Source organism: Pleurodeles waltl, chromosome 4_2 (genome assembly GCF_031143425.1).
Source record: "Pleurodeles waltl isolate 20211129_DDA chromosome 4_2, aPleWal1.hap1.20221129, whole genome shotgun sequence".
Classification (NCBI taxonomy): Eukaryota; Metazoa; Chordata; class Amphibia; order Caudata; family Salamandridae; genus Pleurodeles; species Pleurodeles waltl.
The window spans coordinates 553,140,441-553,165,319 of NC_090443.1; the positions used below are offsets into that span (position 1 = coordinate 553,140,441).

At 46.3% G+C, this 24,879-nt stretch overlaps 1 protein-coding gene across 6 annotated transcripts in view; it reads left to right on the forward strand.

Moving 5' to 3' along the window:
- LOC138293086 (ADAMTS-like protein 2) overlaps window positions 1-24,879 on the forward strand; it is a 282,169-nt gene that overhangs the window by 205,254 nt on the left and 52,036 nt on the right. For all 6 annotated transcript variants that reach the window (XM_069232092.1, XM_069232088.1, XM_069232089.1 and 3 more), the window contains one exon: window positions 10,306-10,461. In XM_069232092.1, coding sequence (XP_069088193.1) covers window positions 10,306-10,461 — 156 coding nt within the window. The remainder of the gene's footprint in view (window positions 1-10,305; window positions 10,462-24,879) is intronic.

The window sequence follows — 24,879 nt, forward strand, 5'->3', positions numbered from 1 at the left end:
TCTGCAGTTAAAAGTATCCATCAAAAGAACAAGTTGCTTACCTTTCAAAATGCTCTTTTTGGTAGATACTGTATCTGACTAGAGATTTCTCTCCACCCTCCCTTCTACCTGTTCTGTGGAATGCTCTCTTTTTGCCATCTAAAACAGTCCTAAATCAGAGATCTGCATACTGATACCTCTGATTATTGTTGGGTTCCGCATTCAAGGACGCAGACAGAGTTAAGAACGAAATTGACATTGATGCACCAGGGTGGCACTTATATGTGGTTTCATTGACACTTCCGGAGTGTAACATAGTCAACAAGAAGCTGCACGGTGCCACCTTCTGGCGTGCAAGAGCATTGTTGTTTAAAATTTTCCAGATCCAGTCTGGCACATGGGGATTACCTAAAGGAGAGGAATCTGTCTAGATAGAGTTTCCACCAGAAAGAACATCACCAATGTGAATTTGTTAAATTGCTGGCTCCTACGTTTGGCAGCTTTAGTACTCTCAATCGATTATGCTCTTTGAAACTTGGCCATGCGTCCATCTGTTGCTCTATTCATTTGTTGATAAATGTCTTCTGCTCTTACTGTGGGCTCCCAGCCGGAGTTTTTCAGAGCGTCTTGCAGTACTTTCCTTTCACCTCCCTTCTACTTGCGTGGACCTAAGCTCTATTAGTTAGGGCAACCATAAATTCACACGTAGCATACACACAATTCATGACAAACCAAATACCACAACAAAACTCATAATGCACTAAACCATTCTGCTGCTAGTAGTATGTTGGTGAGGTAATTGTCAATATGGAGTTCTGTTGAGGATCCACAATATCTCTTTACTGTGGGGTGTTGGCTGGGTGTCGGGGTTCAGTGCGTTATGAATTGTGCCTCTCTATCTCTGTAACACTTGGGGAGCAAATCCCGCGTCTACCTCAGATAAACTCTCACAAACAGACCATGATGCGGCGATAAAATAATATGGCACTATGGGCCAGATGTATGATGCATTTTTGCGATCGCAAGCGGCTCGATTGGGCCGTTTGCAATCTCAAAAATGCATTTAGGTTTGTATGAATTCCAATTTGCAATTCGTAACTTGTTACCGAATCGCAAATTGGAATTGCGACTACATACCTATTCGGTAGTAGGAAGGTGCGTGTCAAGAGCATCCCTTCCTAATAACAAATCGCAGCGGTATGTAGGAATGTTTTGTGACCGAAATGCGGTTGCAAAACATTCTCATTTTACCACCTACTTCAAGTAGGTGGTAACCCATTTATAAACGGAAAGAGCCTCCCATGGGAGCCCTTCCCCTTTGTGAATGCATGCAAAAACATTTTTTAAGAGCAGGAAGTTGTCCCACAGACCACTGCCTACTCTTAAAAAACAAAAAGAACACTTTTCATTTTTCTTTTTTAAACGCATTCCGTTTTAATTTAAGGAAAACGGGCTGCATTTAAAAATATATATATATATATATTGCTTTATTTAAAAGCAATCACAGACATGGTGGTCTGCTGAGCCCAGCAGGCTACTATCCCTGTGATTATAGCCATTCACAATGGGTCACAAATTGTGACCTTCCTCATGAATATTCATGAGGTAGGTCGATTTGCGAGCCATTTGGGAATTGCTAAATGAAACTCTTGTAGTTTCATACATTCAAATAGTGATTACGTAATTGCGATTCGCAGATAATCGCAATTAGGTAATCACTGTTTGGATAAATGATACATCTGGCCTTATGTCTTTTATCTTTAGTACTCATTTCCAAGAAGTTCTATCTACCACTAGAACTTGCTTAGGGAATCTCAGGGCGATTCCAAGAATTGGATGAGGTGGGCTCACTCACGTAATCTGACTTGCTAGCTTCATCATTGGCCACCTCATCCCACCCTGATAAGATAGGCCTACCTTACCTTAATAGGTCCAGATCCCTAACGTGCCCTGAGACACAGCCGACTGGCTCTTATTAGCCTTTTCTAAAAATGGATAGGCTCATACATTTTATCAACAGACAATATAGCAATCTTGGAGGCTACGGGGAATGTACATTTTGGGTCTGTAGACAGAAGGACTAACCTAAGTGTTTAGCTCTCACATAGCAGAGCTATCAAATGCTCAGGTTTCAGCAGAGCTATCAAATGCTCATGTCTCAGCAGAGCTACCAAATGCTCAGGTCTTAGCAGAGCTATCAAATGTTCTTGCCTCAGATAGCAGAGCTATCTCACTAATTCAGGGCTCATGCTGAACGGACTCAGAATACATATGCTATAGATTTAGACTGTAGAACTATCTTTAAAGGGGGCTTTCTTTAGATAGCTGTAATATACCTGAGGTAACATTGATTTTACATACTTTATCAATATACATCACAGATATCTCACAGGGTATGCATAAACTACAAGTTCAAGCCTCAGATACTAGAGCTATCCCTGAGGTGACACAAAACCTGCAAGCCCAGGCCTTTGATAGTAAAGCTATTTCACTGGCTCAGGTATAACACTGCAGAGATATGCTTGAATTGGCACACACCATGTAGACTGTCACTTTAAACAAGAGTAACAGTTCTTATGTTCCACAAATCAAATTTCATTTGGACAGTAGAGCTAGGACCAAAGTTACTGCCAACGTACAGACTTTGGCATTAGCACATCTTTCGCGCTTGCTACACCGAATTTATGGATTCAGTGGCCAGTGGAGCTACTCCTTGGTTGAATTTGCTTTAGGCAGCAGACTTATTTCTTCCTATCTCTTTTACAACGTCTCTCTTTGTCACTTTCTCAATCTTGTAGTCTCACTCACTTACTCCCTGAATGTCACACTAATCTCAAAATGGTTCTTTGAAAGAGGCTATTTGGACCCCTTCCTGTGCATGAATATTGTCAATTGCAGATTCCTGTAAGTATTAAGGGTGAAACTTTCATTGCTGTCAGTATGGTTGGGAACACTGACGATCGATGGCATCTGTCGCTGTAGATACGCATGTTTTGCATAGCTCGCCATCTGGTGTTGGGTCGGAGTGTTACAAGTTGTTTTTCTTCGAAGAAGTCTTTCGAGTCACGGGACCGAGTGACTCCTCCTTTTGTCTCCATTGCGCATGGGCGTCGACTCCATCTTCGATTGTTTTTTTTCCGCCATCGGGTTCGGACGTGTTCCTGTCGCTCCGAGTTTCGGAACGGAAAGATAGCTAATTTCGGAAGATTTTCGTAGGTATTGTTGCGTTCGGGATCGGCGTAGTTAGATTCAACACCGCATCGAAGATCGAAGAGCTCCGGTGCCCTTCGGGGTAGTTTTTCGATCCCCCGTCGGGGCCTGGTCGGCCCGACCGCGTGCAGAAGAACGCCGATGGAATGGACCCCGTTCCGTTTCTGTCCCAAATGCCACAACAAATACCCCTATACAGACCAACACTTGGCCTGTAACCTGTGCCTGTCACCTGAGCACAGTGAAGACACCTGCGAGGCCTGTCGTGCGTTCCGGTCCCGAAAAACACTCCAAGACCGTCGAGCCAGAAGACTTCAAATGGCGTCCGCGCCGACAGCCCACCGAGAGTTCGAGGAACAAGAAGAGGAAGGAACCTTTTCGATCCACGAATCGGACTCGGAGGAATTCGACGATCCACGAACCGTGAGTAAGACGTCGAAAACCATTCAGAAGAAGATTGACAAGGCCCAGGGGACGCCACTGCCATCAGGCCATGGCTCGACCCATAAATTCGGTGACCGACCGTCGGCACCGAAAAAGGCCCAAACAGTGCCGAGACCGTCCGACTCCGGTCGAGACACCGGCACGCAGCCTTCTCGGGACCGAGAGAGTGCTGGAGACAAGCATCGACACCGAGATACCGGTGTAGACACGGCTCGACGCCGAGACAGCGGCACCGACGAAGATCGACGCCGAGAGGTTTCGGCCCCGAAAAAGAAAAAAGTCACCTCGGAGCCGAAAAAAGATGCAGACAGGGTTTCGGTGCCAAAACAAACTGCAACCGACCCAGTTTCAGGCTCTTATACAGAAGAGCAATCGCTAACCTCCCAAATGCGAAAGCATAGGTTTGAGGAAGAGCTGCAATCAACTGATGTAGACCATACGCAAAAGCGTATTTTCATACAGGAGGGGACAGGAAAAATAAGCACCCTTCCCCCTATTAGAAGAAAGAGAAGATTGGAGTTCCAAACTGAACAAACACCACAAACAAAGGTGGTGAAAAAGGTTACTCCGCCACCCTCTCCTCCACCTGTAATTAACGTCTCACCAGCACAAACTCCATCACATTCCCCGGCTCACACCACCATGAGCCAGGGTGACCAAGATCAGGACGCATGGGACTTATACGACGCCCCAGTGTCAGATAACAGTCCGGAGGCATACCCTACGAAGCCATCTCCACCAGAGGACAGCACTGCGTATTCTCAAGTGGTGGCTAGAGCAGCACAATTTCACAATGTAAGCCTCCACTCAGAACAGGTCGAGGATGACTTTTTATTCAACACCCTCTCCTCCACCCACAGCTCCTACCAAAGCCTGCCTATGCTCCCTGGTATGCTCCGGCACGCAAAAGAAATCTTTAAGGAGCCGGTCAAAAGTAGGGCAATCACACCAAGAGTGGAAAAAAAGTATAAGGCGCCTCCTACAGACCCGGTTTTCATCACTACACAGCTGCCACCAGATTCCGTCGTTGTGGGAGCAGCCAGGAAAAGGGCCAACTCCCACACATCTGGGGATGCACCACCCCCAGAGAAGGAAAGCCGCAAGTTCGATGCAGCCGGAAAGAGAGTCGCAGCACAGGCTGCAAACCAGTGGCGCATCGCTAACTCTCAAGCACTACTTGCGCGCTATGACAGAGCCCATTGGGATGAGATGCAACACCTCATTGAACATCTACCCAGGGACCTACAAAAGAGGGCAAAGCAAGTGGTTGAGGAAGGTCAGAACATTTCAAACAACCAAATACGCTCCTCCATGGATGCAGCAGACACAGCTGCAAGAACTATTAATACATCTGTGACCATCAGAAGGCATGCATGGCTACGAACGTCTGGGTTTAAACCAGAGATACAGCAGGCAGTTCTCAATATGCCATTCAATGAAAAAGAACTGTTCGGTCCAGAAGTGGACACGGCGATAGAAAAACTTAAAAAGGACACAGACACTGCTAAAGCCATGGGCGCACTCTACTCCCCGCAGAGCAGAGGAAACTACAACACTTTCCGCAAAACACCCTTTAGAGGGGGGTTTCGGGGTCAGGCCACACAAGCCAGCACCTCACAGGCAACACCGTCCAGTTACCAGGGACAGTACAGGGGAGGATTTCGGGGCCAATACAGAGGAGGGCAATTCCCTAGGAATAGGGGAAAATTTCAAAGCCCCAAAACCCCTACAACTAAGCAGTGACTCACATGTCACTCATCCCCTCCACACAACACCAGTGGGGGGAAGAATAGGTCATTATTACAAAGCATGGCAGGAAATCACTACAGACACTTGGGTTCTAGCAATTATCCAACATGGTTATTGCATAGAATTTCTACAATTCCCTCCAAACATACCACCAAGAGCACAGAATTTATCAAAACATCATTCCGAGCTCCTGGAGACAGAAGTTCAAGCACTATTGCAAAAGAATGCAATCAAATTAGTACCAAGCACACAAATAAACACAGGAGTTTATTCACTGTACTTCTTAATACCAAAGAAGGACAAGACGCTAAGACCAATCCTAGACCTCAGAATAGTAAACACATACATCAAATCAGACCACTTTCACATGGTCACACTACAAGAAGTGTTACCATTGCTGAAACTACACGACTACATGACAACCTTAGACCTCAAAGACGCGTATTTCCATATACCAATACATCCATCGCACAGGAAATACCTAAGGTTTGTATTCAAAGGAATACATTACCAATTCAAAGTATTGCCTTTCGGTTTAACAACAGCACCAAGAGTCTTTACAAAATGTCTAGCAGTAGTCGCTGCACACATCAGAAGGCAGCAAATACATGTATTCCCGTATCTAGACGACTGGCTAATCAAGACCCATTCGTTAGCAAAGTGCTCACACCACACAAATCAAATCATACAAACCCTCTACAAACTAGGGTTCACCGTCAACTTCGCAAAATCAAACATCCTGCCGTGCAAGGTACAACAGTACCTAGGAGCCATAATAAACACAACAAAAGGAATAGCCATTCCAAGTCCACAAAGAATTCAAAATTTCAACAACATCATACAACGCATGTATCCAACACAAAAGATACAAGCAAAGATGATATTACAACTCCTAGGCATGATGTCTTCATGCATAGCCATTGTCCCGAACGCAAGACTGCACATGAGGCCATTACAACAGTGCCTAGCATCACAATGGTCACAAGCACAGGGTCACCTTCTAGATCTGGTGTTAATAGACCGCCAAACTTACCTCTCGCTTCTATGGTGGAACAATATAAATTTAAACAAAGGGCGGCCTTTCCAAGACCCAGTGCCACAATACGTAATAACAACAGATGCTTCCATGACAGGGTGGGGAGCACACCTCGATCAACACAGCATACAAGGACAATGGAACGTACATCAAACAAAACTGCATATAAATCACCTAGAACTGCTAGCAGTTTTTCAAGCACTAAAGGCTTTCCAACCAATAATAGTTCACAAATACATTCTCGTCAAAACAGACAACATGACAACAATGTATTATCTAAACAAGCAAGGGGGGACACACTCAACGCAGTTGAGCCTGTTAGCACAAAAAAATTGGCATTGGGCAATTCACAACCAAATTCGCCTAATAGCGCAGTTTATCCCAGGGATTCAGAATCAACTCGCAGACAATCTCTCTCGAGATCACCAACAGGTCCACGAATGGGAAATTCACCCCCAAACTCTGAACACTTACTTCAAGCTCTGGGGAACACCTCAAATAGACTTGTTTGCAACAAAAGAGAACGCAAAATGCCAAAACTTCGCATCCAGATACCCACACAGGCAGTCACAGGGCAATGCCCTATGGATGAACTGGTCAGGGATATTTGCCTACGCTTTTCCTCCTCTCCCTCTCCTTCCTTATCTGGTAAACAAACTCAGTCAAAACAAACTCAAACTCATATTAATAGCCCCAACTTGGGCAAGGCAACCCTGGTACACAACGCTGCTAGACCTATCAGTAGTACCCCACATCAAATTGCCCAACAGGCCGGATCTGTTAACACAACACAACCAACAGATCAGACACCCAAATCCAGCATCGCTGAATCTAGCAATCTGGCTCCTGAAATCCTAGAATTCGGACACTTACAACTTACCCAAGAGTGTATGGAAGTCATAAAGCAAGCCAGAAGGCCATCCACTAGGCACTGCTATGCAAGTAAATGGAAAAGGTTTGTCTGCTACTGCCATACTAATAAGATCCAACCACTACACGCATCTCCGAAGGATGTAGTAGGTTACTTGCTTCACTTACAAAAGTCTAACCTAGCTTTCTCTTCCATTAAAATACACCTTGCAGCAATATCTGCATACCTACAGACTACCTATTCAACTTCCCTATATAGGATACCAGTCATTAAAGCATTCATGGAGGGCCTTAAGAGAATTATACCACCAAGAACACCACCTGTTCCTTCATGGAACCTAAATGTTGTCCTAACTAGACTTATGGGTCCACCTTTTGAACCCATGCACTCCTGCGAAATACAGTTCCTAACCTGGAAGGTTGCATTTCTCATCGCCATTACTTCCCTAAGAAGAGTAAGCGAGATTCAGGCGTTTACAATACAAGAACCTTTTATACAACTACACAAGAATAAGGTCGTCCTAAGGACTAATCCTAAATTTTTACCAAAGGTTATTTCACCGTTCCATCTAAATCAAACAGTGGAACTTCCAGTGTTCTTTCCACAGCCAGATTCCGTAGCTGAGAGGGCACTACATACATTAGATGTCAAAAGAGCATTAATGTATTACATTGACAGAACAAAGAACATCAGAAAGACTAAACAACTATTTATTGCATTCCAAAAACCTCATGCAGGAAACCCAATATCAAAACAAGGTATAGCCAGATGGATAGTTAAATGCATCCAAATCTGCTACCTTAAAGCTAAACGACAGCTGCCCATTACACCAAGGGCACACTCAACCAGAAAGAAAGGTGCTACCATGGCCTTTCTAGGAAACATCCCAATGCAAGAAATATGTAAGGCAGCCACATGGTCTACGCCTCACACATTCACCAAGCACTACTGTGTAGACGTGTTATCCGCACAACAAGCCACAGTAGGTCAAGCCGTATTAAGAACATTGTTTCAGACTACTTCCACTCCTACAGGCTGAGCCACCGCTTTTGGGGAGATAACTGCTTACTAGTCTATGCAAAACATGCGTATCTACAGCGACAGATGCCATCGAACTGAAAATGTCACTTACCCAGTGTACATCTGTTCGTGGCATCAGTCGCTGTAGATTCGCATGTGCCCACCCGCCTCCCCGGGAGCCTGTAGCAGTTCGGAAGTTACCTTCAACTATTTGTATATATATCATTTCAACCTTAAATAGGTACATACTTAGTCACTCCATTGCATGGGCACTATTACTACAATTCAACTCCTACCTCACCCTCTGCGGGGAAAAACAATCGAAGATGGAGTCGACGCCCATGCGCAATGGAGACAAAAGGAGGAGTCACTCGGTCCCGTGACTCGAAAGACTTCTTCGAAGAAAAACAACTTGTAACACTCCGACCCAACACCAGATGGCGAGCTATGCAAAACAAGCGAATCTACAGCGACTGATGCCACGAACAGATGTACACTGGGTAAGTGACATTTTCATTACAGGGCCTCTCCAAACAATTCTAAAGCAACAATCACCTCCTTGAACTACCCCTGAATGTACATACAGTTCCATTTTAAAAAACAAAAAACGATCTGATTCCTGATGACTTCATCTAGAATATTGCTTTCACGTATGTGCTTGTTATCTCTCAAAAGACAAGTCATGTTCTATTACTTGTGGGTCTTGAATAGTTGAATATCAGTCACAAAATATTGAACAGGTGATAGTATAGTGTGGAATCAGTGCCCAAAGTAAATATTTTGTATGTACTTATAGTCTAATCACAAAATATTTAAATGAACATGCATCCACCTCAGCCTTTTGTGGATATCCTAGATGGCATTAATGGTCAAAACTGCTGAGCTTCCCAACATGGGGTTTGAATTTCCAGCTATAAAAGATGGGTCAAGAATGATCTAGATAGTTCTGCATGAACACAGTGTCAGTAAAGGGAGAGTTAGCTGTGATTGGCTTCCGTTTCCATACCACAGTCAGTGAGATTTAGCAATTTATCAGTCAAATAAACAGATCTTCCAGATGTAACTCCTGGCTACTAAGGGCCCCATTTTCATGCCCCAGTGTTGTTGATATTCAGCTGTGTCAAAGTTAGCTCAAGTCTGGAATTTCAGAGGCTGAAGATATGTTTAAAAAAAGTGTATATGTAAATGAAATTCATATTTTTCCATGTACTTGGTCATCAAAGGACCTCAGATTTCAATATATATGACAAATACGTGACCAGCATTCGATTGTTGAGAAATGATTGTCACTCGGGATGCATACTTGTGCTATCTCTTGAATAGCTCCCAATGCCTAGACAAATATGTCAATAAAATTAGGAAGAGTTGGATTATCATCTCTTTCATATGAGAAGAACAGTGCCTTTTGGGTTCACAGGTCGATGCTCCAATGCAGACGGCAGTGGAAAATGCCAGTGGCCTTTTCTCCGGGATCACACTCTATCTTATTGCTAGTAACCTGCATTTCTCATTTCCTATGTATGCGTCACCAGACAAAATATTTGTGGACACCAGATTAGTTGATGGAAAAAAATTAATTGCAGCTACGTATGGCATAAATAAGTACTATCACTCAGACTTTGCACCAGACACATTACCAGTCTTGTTTACCCATAGTTGGAATGGAAGTGTTAATTGGCAGACTGTTTCACCAAAATGACTTGTTTGTGCATGAAATAATGTCCCTGAATGTTTCATTTTGTCCAGTCAACCTCAAACCACTCAGTAAGGTATTCCTGACTCTGCCAAGCTATTTTTTCACTTAAATCTGCAGCTCATAGTAGTAATTTTCATGAAGTTTGATGTCTTAACCAATGTCCTAAAAGTCTTGTTTTACCTACTTTCATACAATTAAACTAAGATGTCCTCTTTGCATCCTGCTCCATGCCTTCCATCTTTGAGAATTCACCCATCTTCACATCTTATATTACTTTAATCTTCCCTTGCTGTGTGTTAGTGCTCAGCTCCTTGTGGCTCAACTGGTGTCATGAGACGGGAGGTGCGCTGTTCGGTAGAGTCCCACCTGTGTAACGAGGCGACGAGGCCCGTCAGTGAGAAGGAATGTGCAGGACCTCCCTGTGACTGGCAATGGACAGCCTCTGACTGGGGACCGGTAAGCCTTTTTTCAGTCTTTAATCTTTGTTCCCCTTTCAAACGGGAAATGTTTATTCTCCGGAGATCATGGCTTAGCTCTGCTGATGCCAACACATATGATTTAGAATATGTGTACCTGTGTGATATATGCATGATAATATTTGTGCGATGTGGTGCAAGTCTTTTGTAATTGATATGTTGTATTCTTTTAAAATATGTTTTGCATGAATTAGGAATGTCGTCTGGTGGAGGTTCCATTCTGTAAGCAGTTTGCTGTTGGACAGGACGTTCCTGGCCATGGGTGATGTGAATGAAACTTAGTAACCCATCAATTTACAAGAACGAAAGGGCAGCCTCCGTACTTGTTACATTTAGCGAAGAGGATGGGATGGTGCAAACAAAGGCAAACCAATTAAGGTTCCATTGTGTACTGTCATTGTTAATGATATTCCTTTACAGGATATGGTAGATTCAGGATCACCCATAACTATCCTAGACAATATAACATTTAACGAGAAGTGTGGTGGAAAAATCTCTTTATATCAAACTGATGTGAACCCTTCAGCATTTGGGGATAAAGAGATTGATATGGTAGGATTTTTCTGGTCCAGTATACAGTGCTTGGACAGAGAAACGTACACCAAGGTATATGTAGCGAAAAAAGGGAAAAACATTAGTGGTTGGAGAGATTTGGCAAAAATGGGGTAATACCTTGTTCCGGTGTTATAAAATCCCATTAGGGGTGCAGGAACCAAATGTATGTCAAGTAGATTTTGATACTCTGTGATGGATATAGTAATGGAGTTCCAATCTGTATTCAGTGAATGAGTGGGGGTTGCGAAGAGTGTGGAACACCATATCCGACTCATACCCAATGCCCAACCTGTCACAATCAAGTTGCAATCAGTCCCTAACAATTTTAGAGAAGATTTAAAGCATACATTGCAAAACCTGTGTTCACACAAGGCATCATACAACCCACTAATTCTTCACAATGGGTAGCCCCCTCAAGTTGTTGCACGGAAAAGGTCAGGTGAGGTGAGGTTATGCATTTACTTACTCGCCCTGAATAAAAATATCAACATAGATTGTTATCTGTTACCCAGGATTCAAGACTACCTGGCGAATCTGGGAAGGGCAAGATGGTTTTTCATGTTCCACCTAAGATCAGCGTATCACCAAATAGCATTAACAACAGAATACCAAGAATTAACAAGATTTGCAACTTTCTTTGGAGCTTACAAATTCCTCAGGTTGCCTTTTTAAATTGGCTTCGGCAGCTAGCGTTTTCCAAAAGTTGATGGATACATTGTTCCATGACATGAGGGGAGTACAGGCGTACCAGGATGACATCCTGATACATGGAGAGTGTCTGGCCAAACACGATGACATCTGTGGAAAACCTTGGCGATACTAGAGAGTAGAGGCATGACTGTTAGGCAAGTCAAATGTAAGTATGCCATGAGTGAAGTGGAGTATTTGGGTCATACGGTGTCAGATGAAGGCATCAAACCCAAGATCTCTGTGGTAAGGGCAATAGAGGAAGCCAAACCACCAACAGTTAAGGATTCACTCAGTTCCTTTCTTGGGTTGGCAGAGTACTACACACGGTTTGTGGCTAGGCATGCTCGAGCCGTAGAACCGCTGCAAGCATTATTGAGGAAAGGCCACAGGTTTGAGTGGACCAGTGATGTAAATTTAGCATTCACAAGAGTGAAAACAATGATTGTTTTAGCACCAGCGTTCCATGCGTTTTGCAATAACTGTTTAAGTGTCATAACAGTGGATGGCAGTATGGGCAGTATGGGTTGGGTGCTATTCTCTCGCAAAATGTTAATGGTTACGAGCAGACAGTAGCTTTGGCGTTGAAAGTGCTTAAACAGTTTGAACTCCATTACAGCACCATTGAACGGGAGGCTTTGGCCTGGATGGGCAGTACAGAAATGTAAAACATACGTGTGGGGAAGTAAGTTTGAATTATTCACTGACCATAAACCGTTGGTTTATATTTTCAATGAAGTCACTGGTAACAATATGTCAGCAAGACTCACCAGACTAGTTTCTAAATTGCAGGAACACAACTTTGTGGTTAAGCCCATTTCAGGAGGGAAATAAACTTCAAGACAGACTGCCTTTCAAGGTTGCTACTTGATAATGATGAAGGTGAAATAGGTGAGGATGATGTGGAGTGTGTAGCGCTAGTAGATGCCATAGCAGATTTTGAACCTGCAATAAGTGAGAAGGATTGGGAAGGTGCATATTCCAAAGACAAGGTGGACTTAGAAGCCATCAAATACACCACTAGTAAGTGGCCTGATGCCAGATGTCTGCAAGGGGAGTAACAAAGGTTTTGCTCAGGTAGCAGATAAGTTGTCAGTAGGAAATGATTTTATGATGAGGGGAGATACATTTGTACCCCTTTCGGATTTGAGGCCCAAAATCATAAAAAGGCCACACCTGGGATATTTAGGCACAACAAAAACTTGTATGAAGATAAAACAATATTATTGGTGGCCAGCTATAGACACTCAGGTTTGGATTTTGATAGACAAGTGCCCTGAATGTTTGCTTTTGGATAAACATTGGAGGACAACAAAATTACCACTACATCTCTCTCCACTTCCCGATGGAGCTTGGGAAAAGATTGGGATGGGGTTTTCACTGCCTTTTTGAATCTAGGCAAAAATATGAAATATGTGAGTTTAGTTGTGGATTATTATTCCAATTGGATGCATTACAAATTTGTTGATAAACCTGGCACTGGTTCAACAATACAGTTCCTTAAGCAAATATTTTTGATTGAGGGAGCACCTAAAGTGGTGGTGACTGATAATAGTACACACTATGGTCCTCATTATGACAGTGGCGGTAAAAACCGCCACAGCGACAGCCACCAAAAGACCGTCGCCATGACTACCAACCGACTGCCATATTATGACCATAGCCGGAATTCCGCCAGAAGGATGGTGGAATCCCGGCTACAGTCATGGCGGCGGACGGCAGCATGGTGGTGCTGCTTCCAGAAGCAGCGCCACACCAGTAGACCACAGCAGACCGTATCATGACCCATGATACGGCCTGGCGGTGTTTTGCTGGCGGACGCTGCTGCAGGCAGCAGTGTCCCGTCTCCTGCGGGAGGACCCCCTGAAATCAGGTAAGTCGGGTGCTCCGACAGGGGAGGGGGGCGGGGGCTGTTGTGTGTTTGTGTGGGTGTGTGTGTGTATGTTTGTGTGTGCATGAATGTGGGTGCGTGCTGGGTGTGGTATGTGTGTGCATGTGTGGATGTGTGAGTGCGTGTATTGTGCGAATGTGTGTGTGCCTGTATGTATGTCAGTGTGTGTGAATGTGTGTGTGAATGGATGTATACATGTGCGGATGAATGTGGGTATGAGTGTGTGTGTGTGTGTGCGTGTGTATGATGGTGCATGAATGCGTGTATGTCGGGGGTTCTGGAGGGGAAGGGTGGGGTAGGTCTCTGGGGAAGGGGAGGGGGGCGGGGAAGACCCCTATCAGTGACTGGAAAGGGATTCTCTGTCACTGATAGTTCCTACCGCCATGGTTTTCGTAGCGGTAAGGAAGCCACAAAAACCATGGAGGTAGGTGGGGTCATAATCCCGCTGTGGGACAGTGACGGCCGACCTGGCTGGAGGCTGTTACCGCCCTGGCAGACGGAGTGGTACAAGCCAAACCGCCAATGTCATATTTTGGGCAAAGGTACCGTCTGCCTGTTGGCAGTACTTTTCTCCAAAATACCGCCGTCCGCCAGGGTCATAATGAGGGCATTTTTGTCTGAGAAGATGTGTGGATTTCTAGTCAACCAGGATTTGAAGCATCTTAAGGTAGGCTCTTTATTCATCTACATCTAATGGCCTGGTGGTAATAAGGTGATTTAAGACGGCATACAAACTACAATAGTATTGGGATTGGATTGTGTGAGTTTGTAGAAAGAACGGTGTGGAATTACAACACATCCCCGCATTGCACTACCGGGGTGACCACATTCTCTTTACTTAGAGGGAGGGAGGTACACACACCCTTATTCCCTTCATGGCTGGATGAGTAAAGACCCTTACACAAGAAATTACGTGAGTTGGAAAGTTTGGAAGAGTTTCCTGCAAACAGTTGATAGTGAAGAACAAAACACACTGACAGACAACCTTGTTTGGATGCTTTTAATGTAAAAACTATGTTTAACAAAAATAGTAATTGAAGTAATGGACATGTTAATATTGGATCAGTCATTGCTGATGTGTACAGCAGCACATTCATACACACAAACGAAGTCGCATCACCATTATTAGATCCCCCATTGTGAACTCTCCTTCAACCCCGGAATGAAGTTATGTGTCCAGGCAGGCAGTGAGGCCTAGACCTGAGAAGGCTGCCTGCTAACACATAGCAGGCAGGAAAACGCACAAACAGGAAACTTAGTGCAGTGACACCACAATGGTCCCAGGAGGTTGGATCCAATAAAACAATAAAACACACATGGGCGGAGAGGCTAGTGCATTCCCAAAAACACCATAAAGTTAGGGGCCACATGTAGTTAGGAACACATACCCAAACACAACACAGCACACACAGTAGACGCAGTCACTACGCGCCACTCAGACTGGACATCTGGACATATACTCGCTGGCCCACATTGTGTCCACGCAAGATTGAGGCCCACCTGCATTAGTTATATGAAACTGTATTTATGACTCTATGACAACTGTTCACATTTTTAACTAAAAAAGGAATATTTTTATTGCTTTATGGTACTCAGAGGAATGTATAAAAACCTACTGCAAACTGATGTACTTTTAGGAGGCAGTCCTCAGACCCCGGGTCTGTATCTGCTTTCTTGGCTGCAATGTTTAATTAAATGATCTGTTCCTGTTTTGCCAGACGCCTCATGTCTTTTGTTTTTTTAAAGGTAAATTCCCATTCGAGCAAAAGACTATGGGCCATATTTATACTTTTTGACGCAAAACTGCGCTAACGCAGTTTTGCATCAAAAAAATTAGCTCCGGCTAACGCCATTCTGAAGCACCATGCGGGCGCCGTATTTATTCAATGACGTTAGCCGGCGTTAGCGTGTCCGTGAAAAAAAATGACGTACACCAGGCAGCGCCGGCGTAGGGGAATATGGAGCTTGGGCGCCAAAAAATGGGGCAAGTCAGGCTGAGGCAAATTTTTCACCTCAACCCGATTTGCGCCATTTTTTTCGACTCCCAAACCCCATTGAAATGACTCCTGTCTTAGCAAAGACAGGAGTCATGCCCCCTTGCCCAATGGCCATGCCCAGGGGACTTCTGTCCCCTGGGCATGGTCATTGGGCATAGTGGCATGTAGGGGGGCACAAATCAGGCCCCCCTATGCCACAAAAATATATATATATATATACTTACCTGAACTTACCTTAAGTTCCCTGGGATGGGTCCCTCCATCCTTGGGTGTCCTCCTGGGGTGGGCAAGGGTGGCAGGGGGTGTCCCTGGGGGCATGGGAGGGCACCTCTGGGCTCCTTCCGAGCCCACAGGTCCCTTAACGCCTGCCTTGTCCAGGCGCTAAAAAACGGCGCAAAAGCGGCTGGACGTCATTTTTTTTGACCCGCCCACTCCCGGGCGTGAATTTTGCCCGGGAGTGTAAATACGGCGCACATGCCTCGGAGTCACTTTTTTAGACGGGAACGCCTACCTTGCATATCATTAACGCAAAGTAGGTGTCCACGCTAAAAAATGACGCAAACTCCATGGACTTTGCCGCTAGACGCGTCTAACGCCAAAGTATAAATATGGAGTTAGTTTTGCGTCGGAATTGCGTCAAAAAAAACGACGCAATTCCGGCGCAAACGGAGTATAAATATGCCCCTATATTGTCTGATTGCCTTCTTAACTACATAGTTAAGCAATACTTAGTAATGTAGCTAAGAATGTCAAAAACATTCTTCTGTAGACAGGAGAAACTGTTGTAGCTATTCCATTCATAGTGCAGTTAACAATCGGCACTGATTGGAATTAGAATGTTTGGGTTTTGTTTACCTTTCATTAATAGATTGTTGATAAAAACAATAAACAATGATCAGGGCCAGTGGCATTATGCGCTTCTGTAGTGGATACCATCCTGCCCAACTGTGGATTTATAACAAATGCCACATACTTTACATAATTTGCAGATGTACATAAAAATGTATTTGATTCCACCAACCTTTACCTGTTACCAGTGCTGCTCCCTTGCTTATCTTGAGAATTTGTCTTGGTTCTGAAAAATTGGATTCTCCCTTCCTCACTTTTACTGGATTCTTGATTATGACCCAATCACCTACTGCTAAGCCGGTAGAGGCATTGCGTTGCTTATTATCAAACCTGTTCATTTTGAAACACTTACCAATTCCCATAAGTCCACACAATACATGTTTAAAGGTTTGTGGAGGCATGCGGATGATATTTTCCAAGACCCCGCTAGAGCACGCATTATCACTCAGTGGGTGGAGAAAAAATATAAGGCCTCCCCCATCTGACCCAGTACTTATTAAAGGTCACATACCTGCTGACTCTTTAGTGGTATCTAATGCCAGTAAAGGAGCTAATTCACGATTCATGATGTACCGCCTCCTAATAAGTAGAGCAGGCTCAGTGAGGCTTCTGGCAAGCATGTTGCTGCTCAGGTTGGCCAATCACTGGCATATCGCCAATACTCAAGGTCTACTTGCCAGATACGATCGTGCCCACTAGGACGAAATGGAGGAGCTTTTCCAGTACCTCGCAGAGAAGCACAGGAAAAGAAGCCTGGAAGTTGTTAGTGAGGGGCAACTAAAATCCAACAATTCCATCCGCTGCAAGAGGAATAAATAAAGAGTCCTTTTATGCCGATATGAGTGGCTTAGCATTCCAGGTTTCAAGCAGGGGGTACAACAGACAGTCTTAAATGTACCATTTGATAAAGATCACCTTTAGATCAGGTGTTAGAAAAGATAAAGAAGAACAAAGTGGCAAAATCCATGAGGGCATTTGTTGTAACCGTCACAGAGACAAAATGCACAACACATCTGAAAATGGAGCTTAATCTTAAAAATAACTGGCAATCGCTCTGTCGGGCCGAAAATAAAGTTTCCATGCATCGGAAATCACCGTACATAAATTATTAAAAGCTTGAAAATTTGTTTCCGTAATACTTGCGGTACAAGAAGTTCTTCTGGGTTCGCTACAAGTTCTCCGGCTCGTCGCCAGTTCCTGTAATGAATATCTCTGTCACCGTGGTGAGTAAACAAGATTAATTAGTTAATTCAAACAAAGGAGGGAGACACCAAAGCTGAGTGAAGTTCGCTCCGCAAAGCTGCTCTTTCTCTCACTCACCCTCTGTCTGTCACTGTTCCAGAACCCCACTATGTCAGCGATGACATCAGGGAAAAGAGAACTGGAACGGTGCATGACTGATACATACACATAATAAACGTAATGGCTGCACATACGAAATGCACAACAACGCAGTGTTCCAACTCCCTGCCTTGCGTGGTACTTTTCACAGGCCTCAGTTTAAAACAGCCACTAAGCCCTCTACATCTGAAACTTCACTATCATACAGTAAAGGGCAACCCCCCACATCATCTCAAAGAGGATTTTACAAGGGATCCTATATAAGGAATGACTACAGAGATAGGGGAAAACCACCTTTCCCTCAAATCTCTTCCACTGTCACCATGCAGTGACTCACTCCATCTTACTCCAGTATTGGAACTTTCATAGATTCACATGATTGAGTCATTCTCCGTTGTCAAGATGGAAGCCCCCGGTGTAATACAAAAGCCATGCTTAATTACATATAAAGCTCAGAGGCACTAGACCTCTTAATTTAGTAACATCATATAGTCGTTTTATAAAAAAGGACCAAACTTAACAGACAACCAATCAGCTCACACCACCCTCTAGAACCCTCCTGTGAGGAGCTGATTTCCCTCAGATTTTCCACCGCACGTTGTGATAAGGAGTCTCCTCTGAGATGTGATCAGTTTTTCTCTCAGAAATCCTTTCTGAAGAGATTTGGATACTTTTTCTCTTCAGAAATCGTTCAAGGTGGGTCAACCTGGCTACCATGTCAGAGACACCTAAGAAGGACTTTTTAGAGCCTGTGCTACCTGCATGAAGAAAAGGCTGCATGTGGATGACCAGCATAAGGACTGCATATATTGTCTCTATCATAACCATAAACCTAGAGACTGTAAGGTATGTAGAACCTTTTTAACTAAGACTATTAAGGGAAGAGAGGGTCGTCTTCTCATCTGGCTAAAAAAATTGAAATCCAGAGACAGTCCAGTTTCTGATGAAGACAGTGCCTCTTCTTCTGTTTCTGTGGTGAAAACACCTGTCAAACGACAATCTGAAGTTTCTTCAGAGGAAAGACCCAGGAAAGCTTTTAAAAAATCTACTGAGGTGTCCTGAAAAATTGGTAGCCCTTCAAGGATGAAGACTAAGGGGGTCATTCTGATCCCGGCCGGCGGCGGAAGCCGCCGGCCTGGCGGGGACCGCCAGAATACCGCTGTGCGGTCAAAAGACCGCCGCGGGTATTCTGGGTTTCCCGCTGGGCTGGCGGGCGACCGCCAGAAGGCCGCCCGCCAGCCCAGCGGGAAACACCCTTCCATGAGGATGCCGGCTCCGAATGGAGCCGGCGGAGTGGAAGGGGTGCGACGGGTGCAGTTGCACCCGTCGCGATTTTCAGTGTCTGCATGGCAGACACTGAAAATCTTTGTGGGGCCCTGTTATGGGGGCTCCTGCAGTGCCCATGCCATTGGCATGGGCACTGCAGGGGCCCCCAGGGGCCCCAAGACACCCCATACCGCCATTCTGTTCCCGGCAGCCAAAACCGCCAGGAACAGGATGGCGGTATGGGGGTCGGAATCCCCATGGCGGCGCAGCAAGCTGCGCCGCCATGGAGAATTCCCCAGGGCAGCGGGAAACCAGCGGTACACTGCCGGTTTTCCGTTTCTGACCGCGGCTGTACCGCTGCGGTCAGAATGCCCATGGGAGCACCGCCAGCCTGTTGGCGGTGCTCCCGCGGTCGTTGGCCCTGGCGGATTTTACCGCCATGGTCAGAATGACCCCCAATAGCTTCAGACTTAAAGTAAAAAAAGAAGCCTGTCTCTGAGTCATCAACACCACCATTCAAGGTAAAGCATACCTTCAAAAAACCAACTTCTGCGCCGTCGACAGGATCATCGTCGACGATGGCGCTGTCGACGGCTCAGGTCCTGATGACGACTACCACCATCGCCACACTGTGTCTATGGTGAAATCCGGCTCTTCGTCGACGGTATGCTAATTCTCGTCGACGGCACGTCCTATATCTTCACCGTCGGCGTTGATACCGTTGACGCTTCCATCGACGACCCCGCCGGCGACGGCCTCATCGACGCTGTTTCCACTGACGATGGCAGTCCCACCGTCAACGACAACCGTTCCGTTGACGCTCTTGTCGACGATACCCCCATCAACGCCACCACCCTCGGCGGCATATCTCTCGTCGATGGCGAAGACTGCAGCGAAAGTGCAGAGACCATGTTCCTTGCCTCTGTTTTCATCAGCGGACCAGGATGAACAAAGGACGGCAAAGAAGTATCACCTAATGCCCTCAGACACGTCCCCTAGCAAGGTTTCCAGCCTTTTACCCTCACATCTCTTAGATGACGATGACTCAGATGAGGAGGGTATTTTTGAAGTAGCCAGCAGCCCTTCCCAGTTAAGGGTTAAATGCCAATAATACTCAGATGACAATGCTTCATACTATACGCAAAGCTGTTATGAGAAGCCGGGGCTAGAAGGTCTTCCCCCTGGGCTTGATTCAAACTTCAAGCAATGTTGTCAGACTTACAGGAACGTTTTCCAGCAAAGACTTAGTTGGTTCAAGAACCGATACTTCTGCCTCAACCAACAACTCCTCACTTGCAGCAGCCGCATCGTACACCTCAGCCAAGATCAAAGCATTCTGTTCTTTCCACACCAAGGAATCAGGTCTCCTCCAATGAGGATGCAGAGGAAGGTGAAATACAGCCTGACAACGATGAGTCGGATGATTACATCATACCGGCACCTGCTTCTCCTACAGCACCCGTGGTAGAGTCCCCACCTGAAGATATAGGTGACTTCCATAACCTGCTTGAGCATGCCACCACGCAGTTTCATCTTCCAATGCCCGCAACTCAGCAGGATTGCTTCCTCTATGATTTTGAAGAACCCCACAGGAAGATGGTCAGAGCTGTACCCATCATAGACCATGTTTGGAGCCAGGGCCTGAAAATTATGCAGAATCCGGCAACGGTCCCTGCAGTGCTGCCGAGACTGGACAAAAAATATAAACCCACGGAGGATGCTCGGACTTGCCTCTCAGGCCACCCGAAGCCAGACTCTGTGATTTCGCAAGCTGCCTAACGTCGCTCCAGGAACCCCTCTACGCCATTGACACCGCCAGATAAAAAGGGGAGACGCTTAGATAACATCGGCAAGCGTTTCTCCTCCATGTCCGCTATTGTAGTAAGGGCGGCCAATTCCCTTGCTCTACTTGGCAGATATGATCGACAGCTCTGGTCAGACATGTCCGAATCATTGGAAGAGCTTTCAGATGCTTCCAAAACAGAAGCCAGGAAAGTACCCATAGAGGGCCAGCGATCTTCAGCAGAGATCATCGATTGTGCACTAGATATAGCAGCGATGGGCTTCAGATTACTCGCGGGTTCAGCTGTTTTGAGGCGTCAAGGATGGCTCAAAGCCGCTAACTTCCGTCCCGAAGTACAGACAAAAATTCTGGATCTTCCATATGACGGGGAAGCACTGTTTGGGAAGCAAGTCGACGACGCTCTTCAAACCATTACATCTGATACGGAGACGGCAAAATCCTTAGGCACTCTGCAATACAGGAAAGTGCCCTTTTGTGGTGCTAGGGGCAGAGGTCAACCTTCTTTCGCGGAGGATACCAGCAATATAGGTATCCATCCTATTCCTCCACATTCCAGCCTTCTAGGACACAATACCAGCGGAGGCAACCGCCTCCTGCAGCCTATACCAGGCCCTACAAGAACAAGTCGGGGTGACAGTCTAAGGAATCCACACGTAGACAATGACTGTCTAATGACACATCCTCTACACTCTTCTCCTACAATTTATCACAGAATTTTTAAAAATCATATCCAACGCTGACAACAAATAACGAAAGATAAGTAGGTGCTGGATGTCGTCCAATTCGGACACCTGTTGGAATTCCCCCAGATTCCCCCTTCAATGCCTCTAACCCAGTCCGAATAAAAACACCTTTGTCTGCTCCGCTTGGAGGTAATAACCATGCTGAAGAAAGGGGCTGTAGAGTCTGTTCCGCATTCCTAGAGGGTAGAGGGTTTCTACTCCTGATTCTTTCTCTTCCGAAAGAAGTCTCACCTATGGAAGCCAATTCTGGATGTACGGGAGCTGAACAAGTACCTCAAGAAACAAACATTTTGGATGGTCACCCTACAACACGTTCTCCAGCTTCTGAACAGAGCAGACTACATGGCCTCTCTAGACCTTCAGGACGCGTACTTACACATTTCCATACATCTGCTACACATAAAGTACCTGAGGTTTGTGGTCAATGGCAAACACTTCCAGTTCAAGATCCTTCCCTTTGGCCTACGTTCAGCACCACGAATCTTCACCAAATGTCTAGCCCCAGTGGCGGCCTACCTAAGGAGAAACAAACACCAGGTTTTTCCCTATCTCGTCGACTGGCTAGTAAAAGCTCCAGATGTCAGGTTAGCAGAAAACTCAGTCAAGGCGATTCTGCGACTTTTCAAGGAATTAGGCCTTATGCTCAACAACGAAAAATCGTTCCTACAGCCATCCACTCGGTTAGCCCTCCTAGGGGCTATCTTAGACACTCAACAGGCCAAAGCCTATCCAGCGCCGGACAGACAAGCAAGGTTAATACAACTGGTAAGGCGCTTCCAAAGAAAAAGGTGTCTTTCAGTTCGGCGGTACAAGTCCTTACTGGGCATGATGGCGTCATGTATAAGCCTCATTCCATTCTGCCGCCTGCGCATGCGCCCAATTCAGGAGGAGCTGGACAGGCAATGGATGCAAGCATGAGGATTCTTCGAGGATACCATCCTCATAACACCGCGCATGGTCCACTCTCTGGATTGGTGGACAATTCCCGAGAACATTTCTAAAGGACTCAGCTTTTTGGCACAAATTCCTCCAATGATTGTAACTACTGATGCATCGCTCACAGGATGGGGCGCATGCCTGCAGGACCTTCGGGTGAGCGGCAGGTGGCCACCTTCTCACCATCTTTTCCACGTAAACCTTCTCGAGCTGAGAGCGGTCTATCATGCCTTGCAAGCCTTCTTTCCGAGGATACGAGGATCAGCAGTGCTTGTCTGGACAGACAGTACCACCACCAGGCACTATCTAAACAAGCAGGGAGGAACACGTTCTCACATACTTTCTCGAGAAGCGCAAACCATTTGGAAATGGTGCATTCACCACTCAGTCCACATAACAGTGGAGCATGTCCCAGGCCTACAGAATACCATTGCGAATTCGCTAAGCAGGTTGGCGACATCTTCCCACGAGTGGGAATTAGACCAGAGAACAATCAATCAATCAATCAGACAATTTGTAAAGCGCGCTACATACCCGTGAGGGTTTCAAGGCGCTGGGGGGGGAGGTGCTGCTACTGCTCGAAGAGCCAAGTCTTGAGGAGTTTTCTGAAGGAAAGAAGGTCCTGGGTCTGTCGTAGATCCGGCAGGAGGGTGTTCCAGGTCTTGGCGGCGAGGTACGAGAATGATCTGCCGCCGGAAGATTTGCGTCGGATGCGGGGGATGGAGGCGAGGGCGAGGTTAGCGGAGCGGAGATGTCAGGTGGGGGTGTAGAAGCTGAGTCTGTGGTTCAGGTATGATAGTCCAGTGTTGTGGAGTGCCTTGTGTGCGTGGGTGAGGAGCTTGAAGGTGATCCTCTTGTTGACGGGGAGCCAGTGAAAGTCTCTTAGGTGGGGGGTGATGTGGCAGTGGCGAGGGATGTTGAGGATGAGTCGGGCGGAGGTGTTTTGGATGCGTTGGAGGCATTGGAGGAGTTTGGATGAGATACCGGTGTAGAGGGCGTTGCTGTAGTTGAGTCTGCTGCTGACGAGGGCCTGGGTTACTGTTTTTCTTGTTTCTGTTGGGATCCATTTGTAAACTCTGTGAAGCATGCAGAGGGTGTTGTAGCAGGAGGAGGAGATGGCACTGACCTGCTTTGACATGGAGAGTGAGGAGTCGAGGGTGAAGCCGAGGTTTCGTGCTCTGTCGGTGGTTGTCGGTGGGGGACCCAGCGTGGACGGCCACCATGAGTTGTCCCAGGCGGAGGGGGTGCGCCCAAGGATGAGGACCTCTGTTTTGTCCGAGTTCAGTTTTAGCCGGCTGTCTCTCATCCAGTCGGCGATGGCTTTTAGTCCCTCGTGGAGGTTGGTTTTGGTGGTGTGCGGGTCCTTGGTGAGGGAGAGGATGAGTTGGGTGTCGTCGGCGTAGGAGATGATGTTGAGGTTGTGCTGGCGGGCCACTTGTGCGAGGGGGGCCATGTAGATGTCGAACAGCGTCGGGCTGAGGGATGAGCCTGGGGTACGCCGCAGATGATGTTGAAGGCTTTGGATTGGTATGGGGGGAGGCGGGCTCTTTGGGTTCTGCCAGTGAGGAAAGATGTGGCCCATTCGAGGGCTTGGTCCTGGATTCCTGCTGCGTGGAGGCAGGATTTTAGGGTGTGGTGACAGACGGTGTCAAAGGCGGCTGATAGTTCTAGGAGGATGAGGGCTGATGTTTCTCCATTGTCGAGGTGGCTTCTGATGTCGTCTGTGGCGGCGAGGAGGGCGGTTTCGGTGCTGTGGTTGCATCTGAAGCCGGACTGGGAGGGGTCGAGGATGTTGTTGTCTTCGAGGTACCGAGTGAGCTGAGTGTTGACGATTTTCTCGATGACCTTCGCCGGGAAAGGGAGCAGAGAGATGGGCCAGAAGTTTTTCAGGTCCTTGGGGTCCGCCTTTGGTTTCTTGAAAAGGGCGTTGATTTTGGCATGTTTCCAGCTTTCCGGGAATCTTGCAGTTTCGAAGGAGATGTTGATGGCTTTCCGTAGGTGTGGTGCGATGGCTGTGTCTGCTTTGTTGAAGATGTGGTGTGGGCAGGGGTCTGATGGTTATCCGGAGTGGATAGAGTTCATGGTCTTGTGGGTATCATCGTTGCTGATGTTGGTCCAGGAGGTCAGTTGGCTGGAGCGGTTGGAGTTCGTGGTGGGTGGGGTAGGAGCGTCCGGAGTGTGAGGGGAGTTGACGCTGTCGTGGATGTCTGTGATTTTTTGGTGGAAGGCGGTTGCTAGGGCGTCGCATAGTTCTTGGGAGGGGGTGATGTCGTTGCCGGTGGCGTTTGGGTTGGAGAGTTCTTTTACGATGCTGAAAAGTTCTTTACAG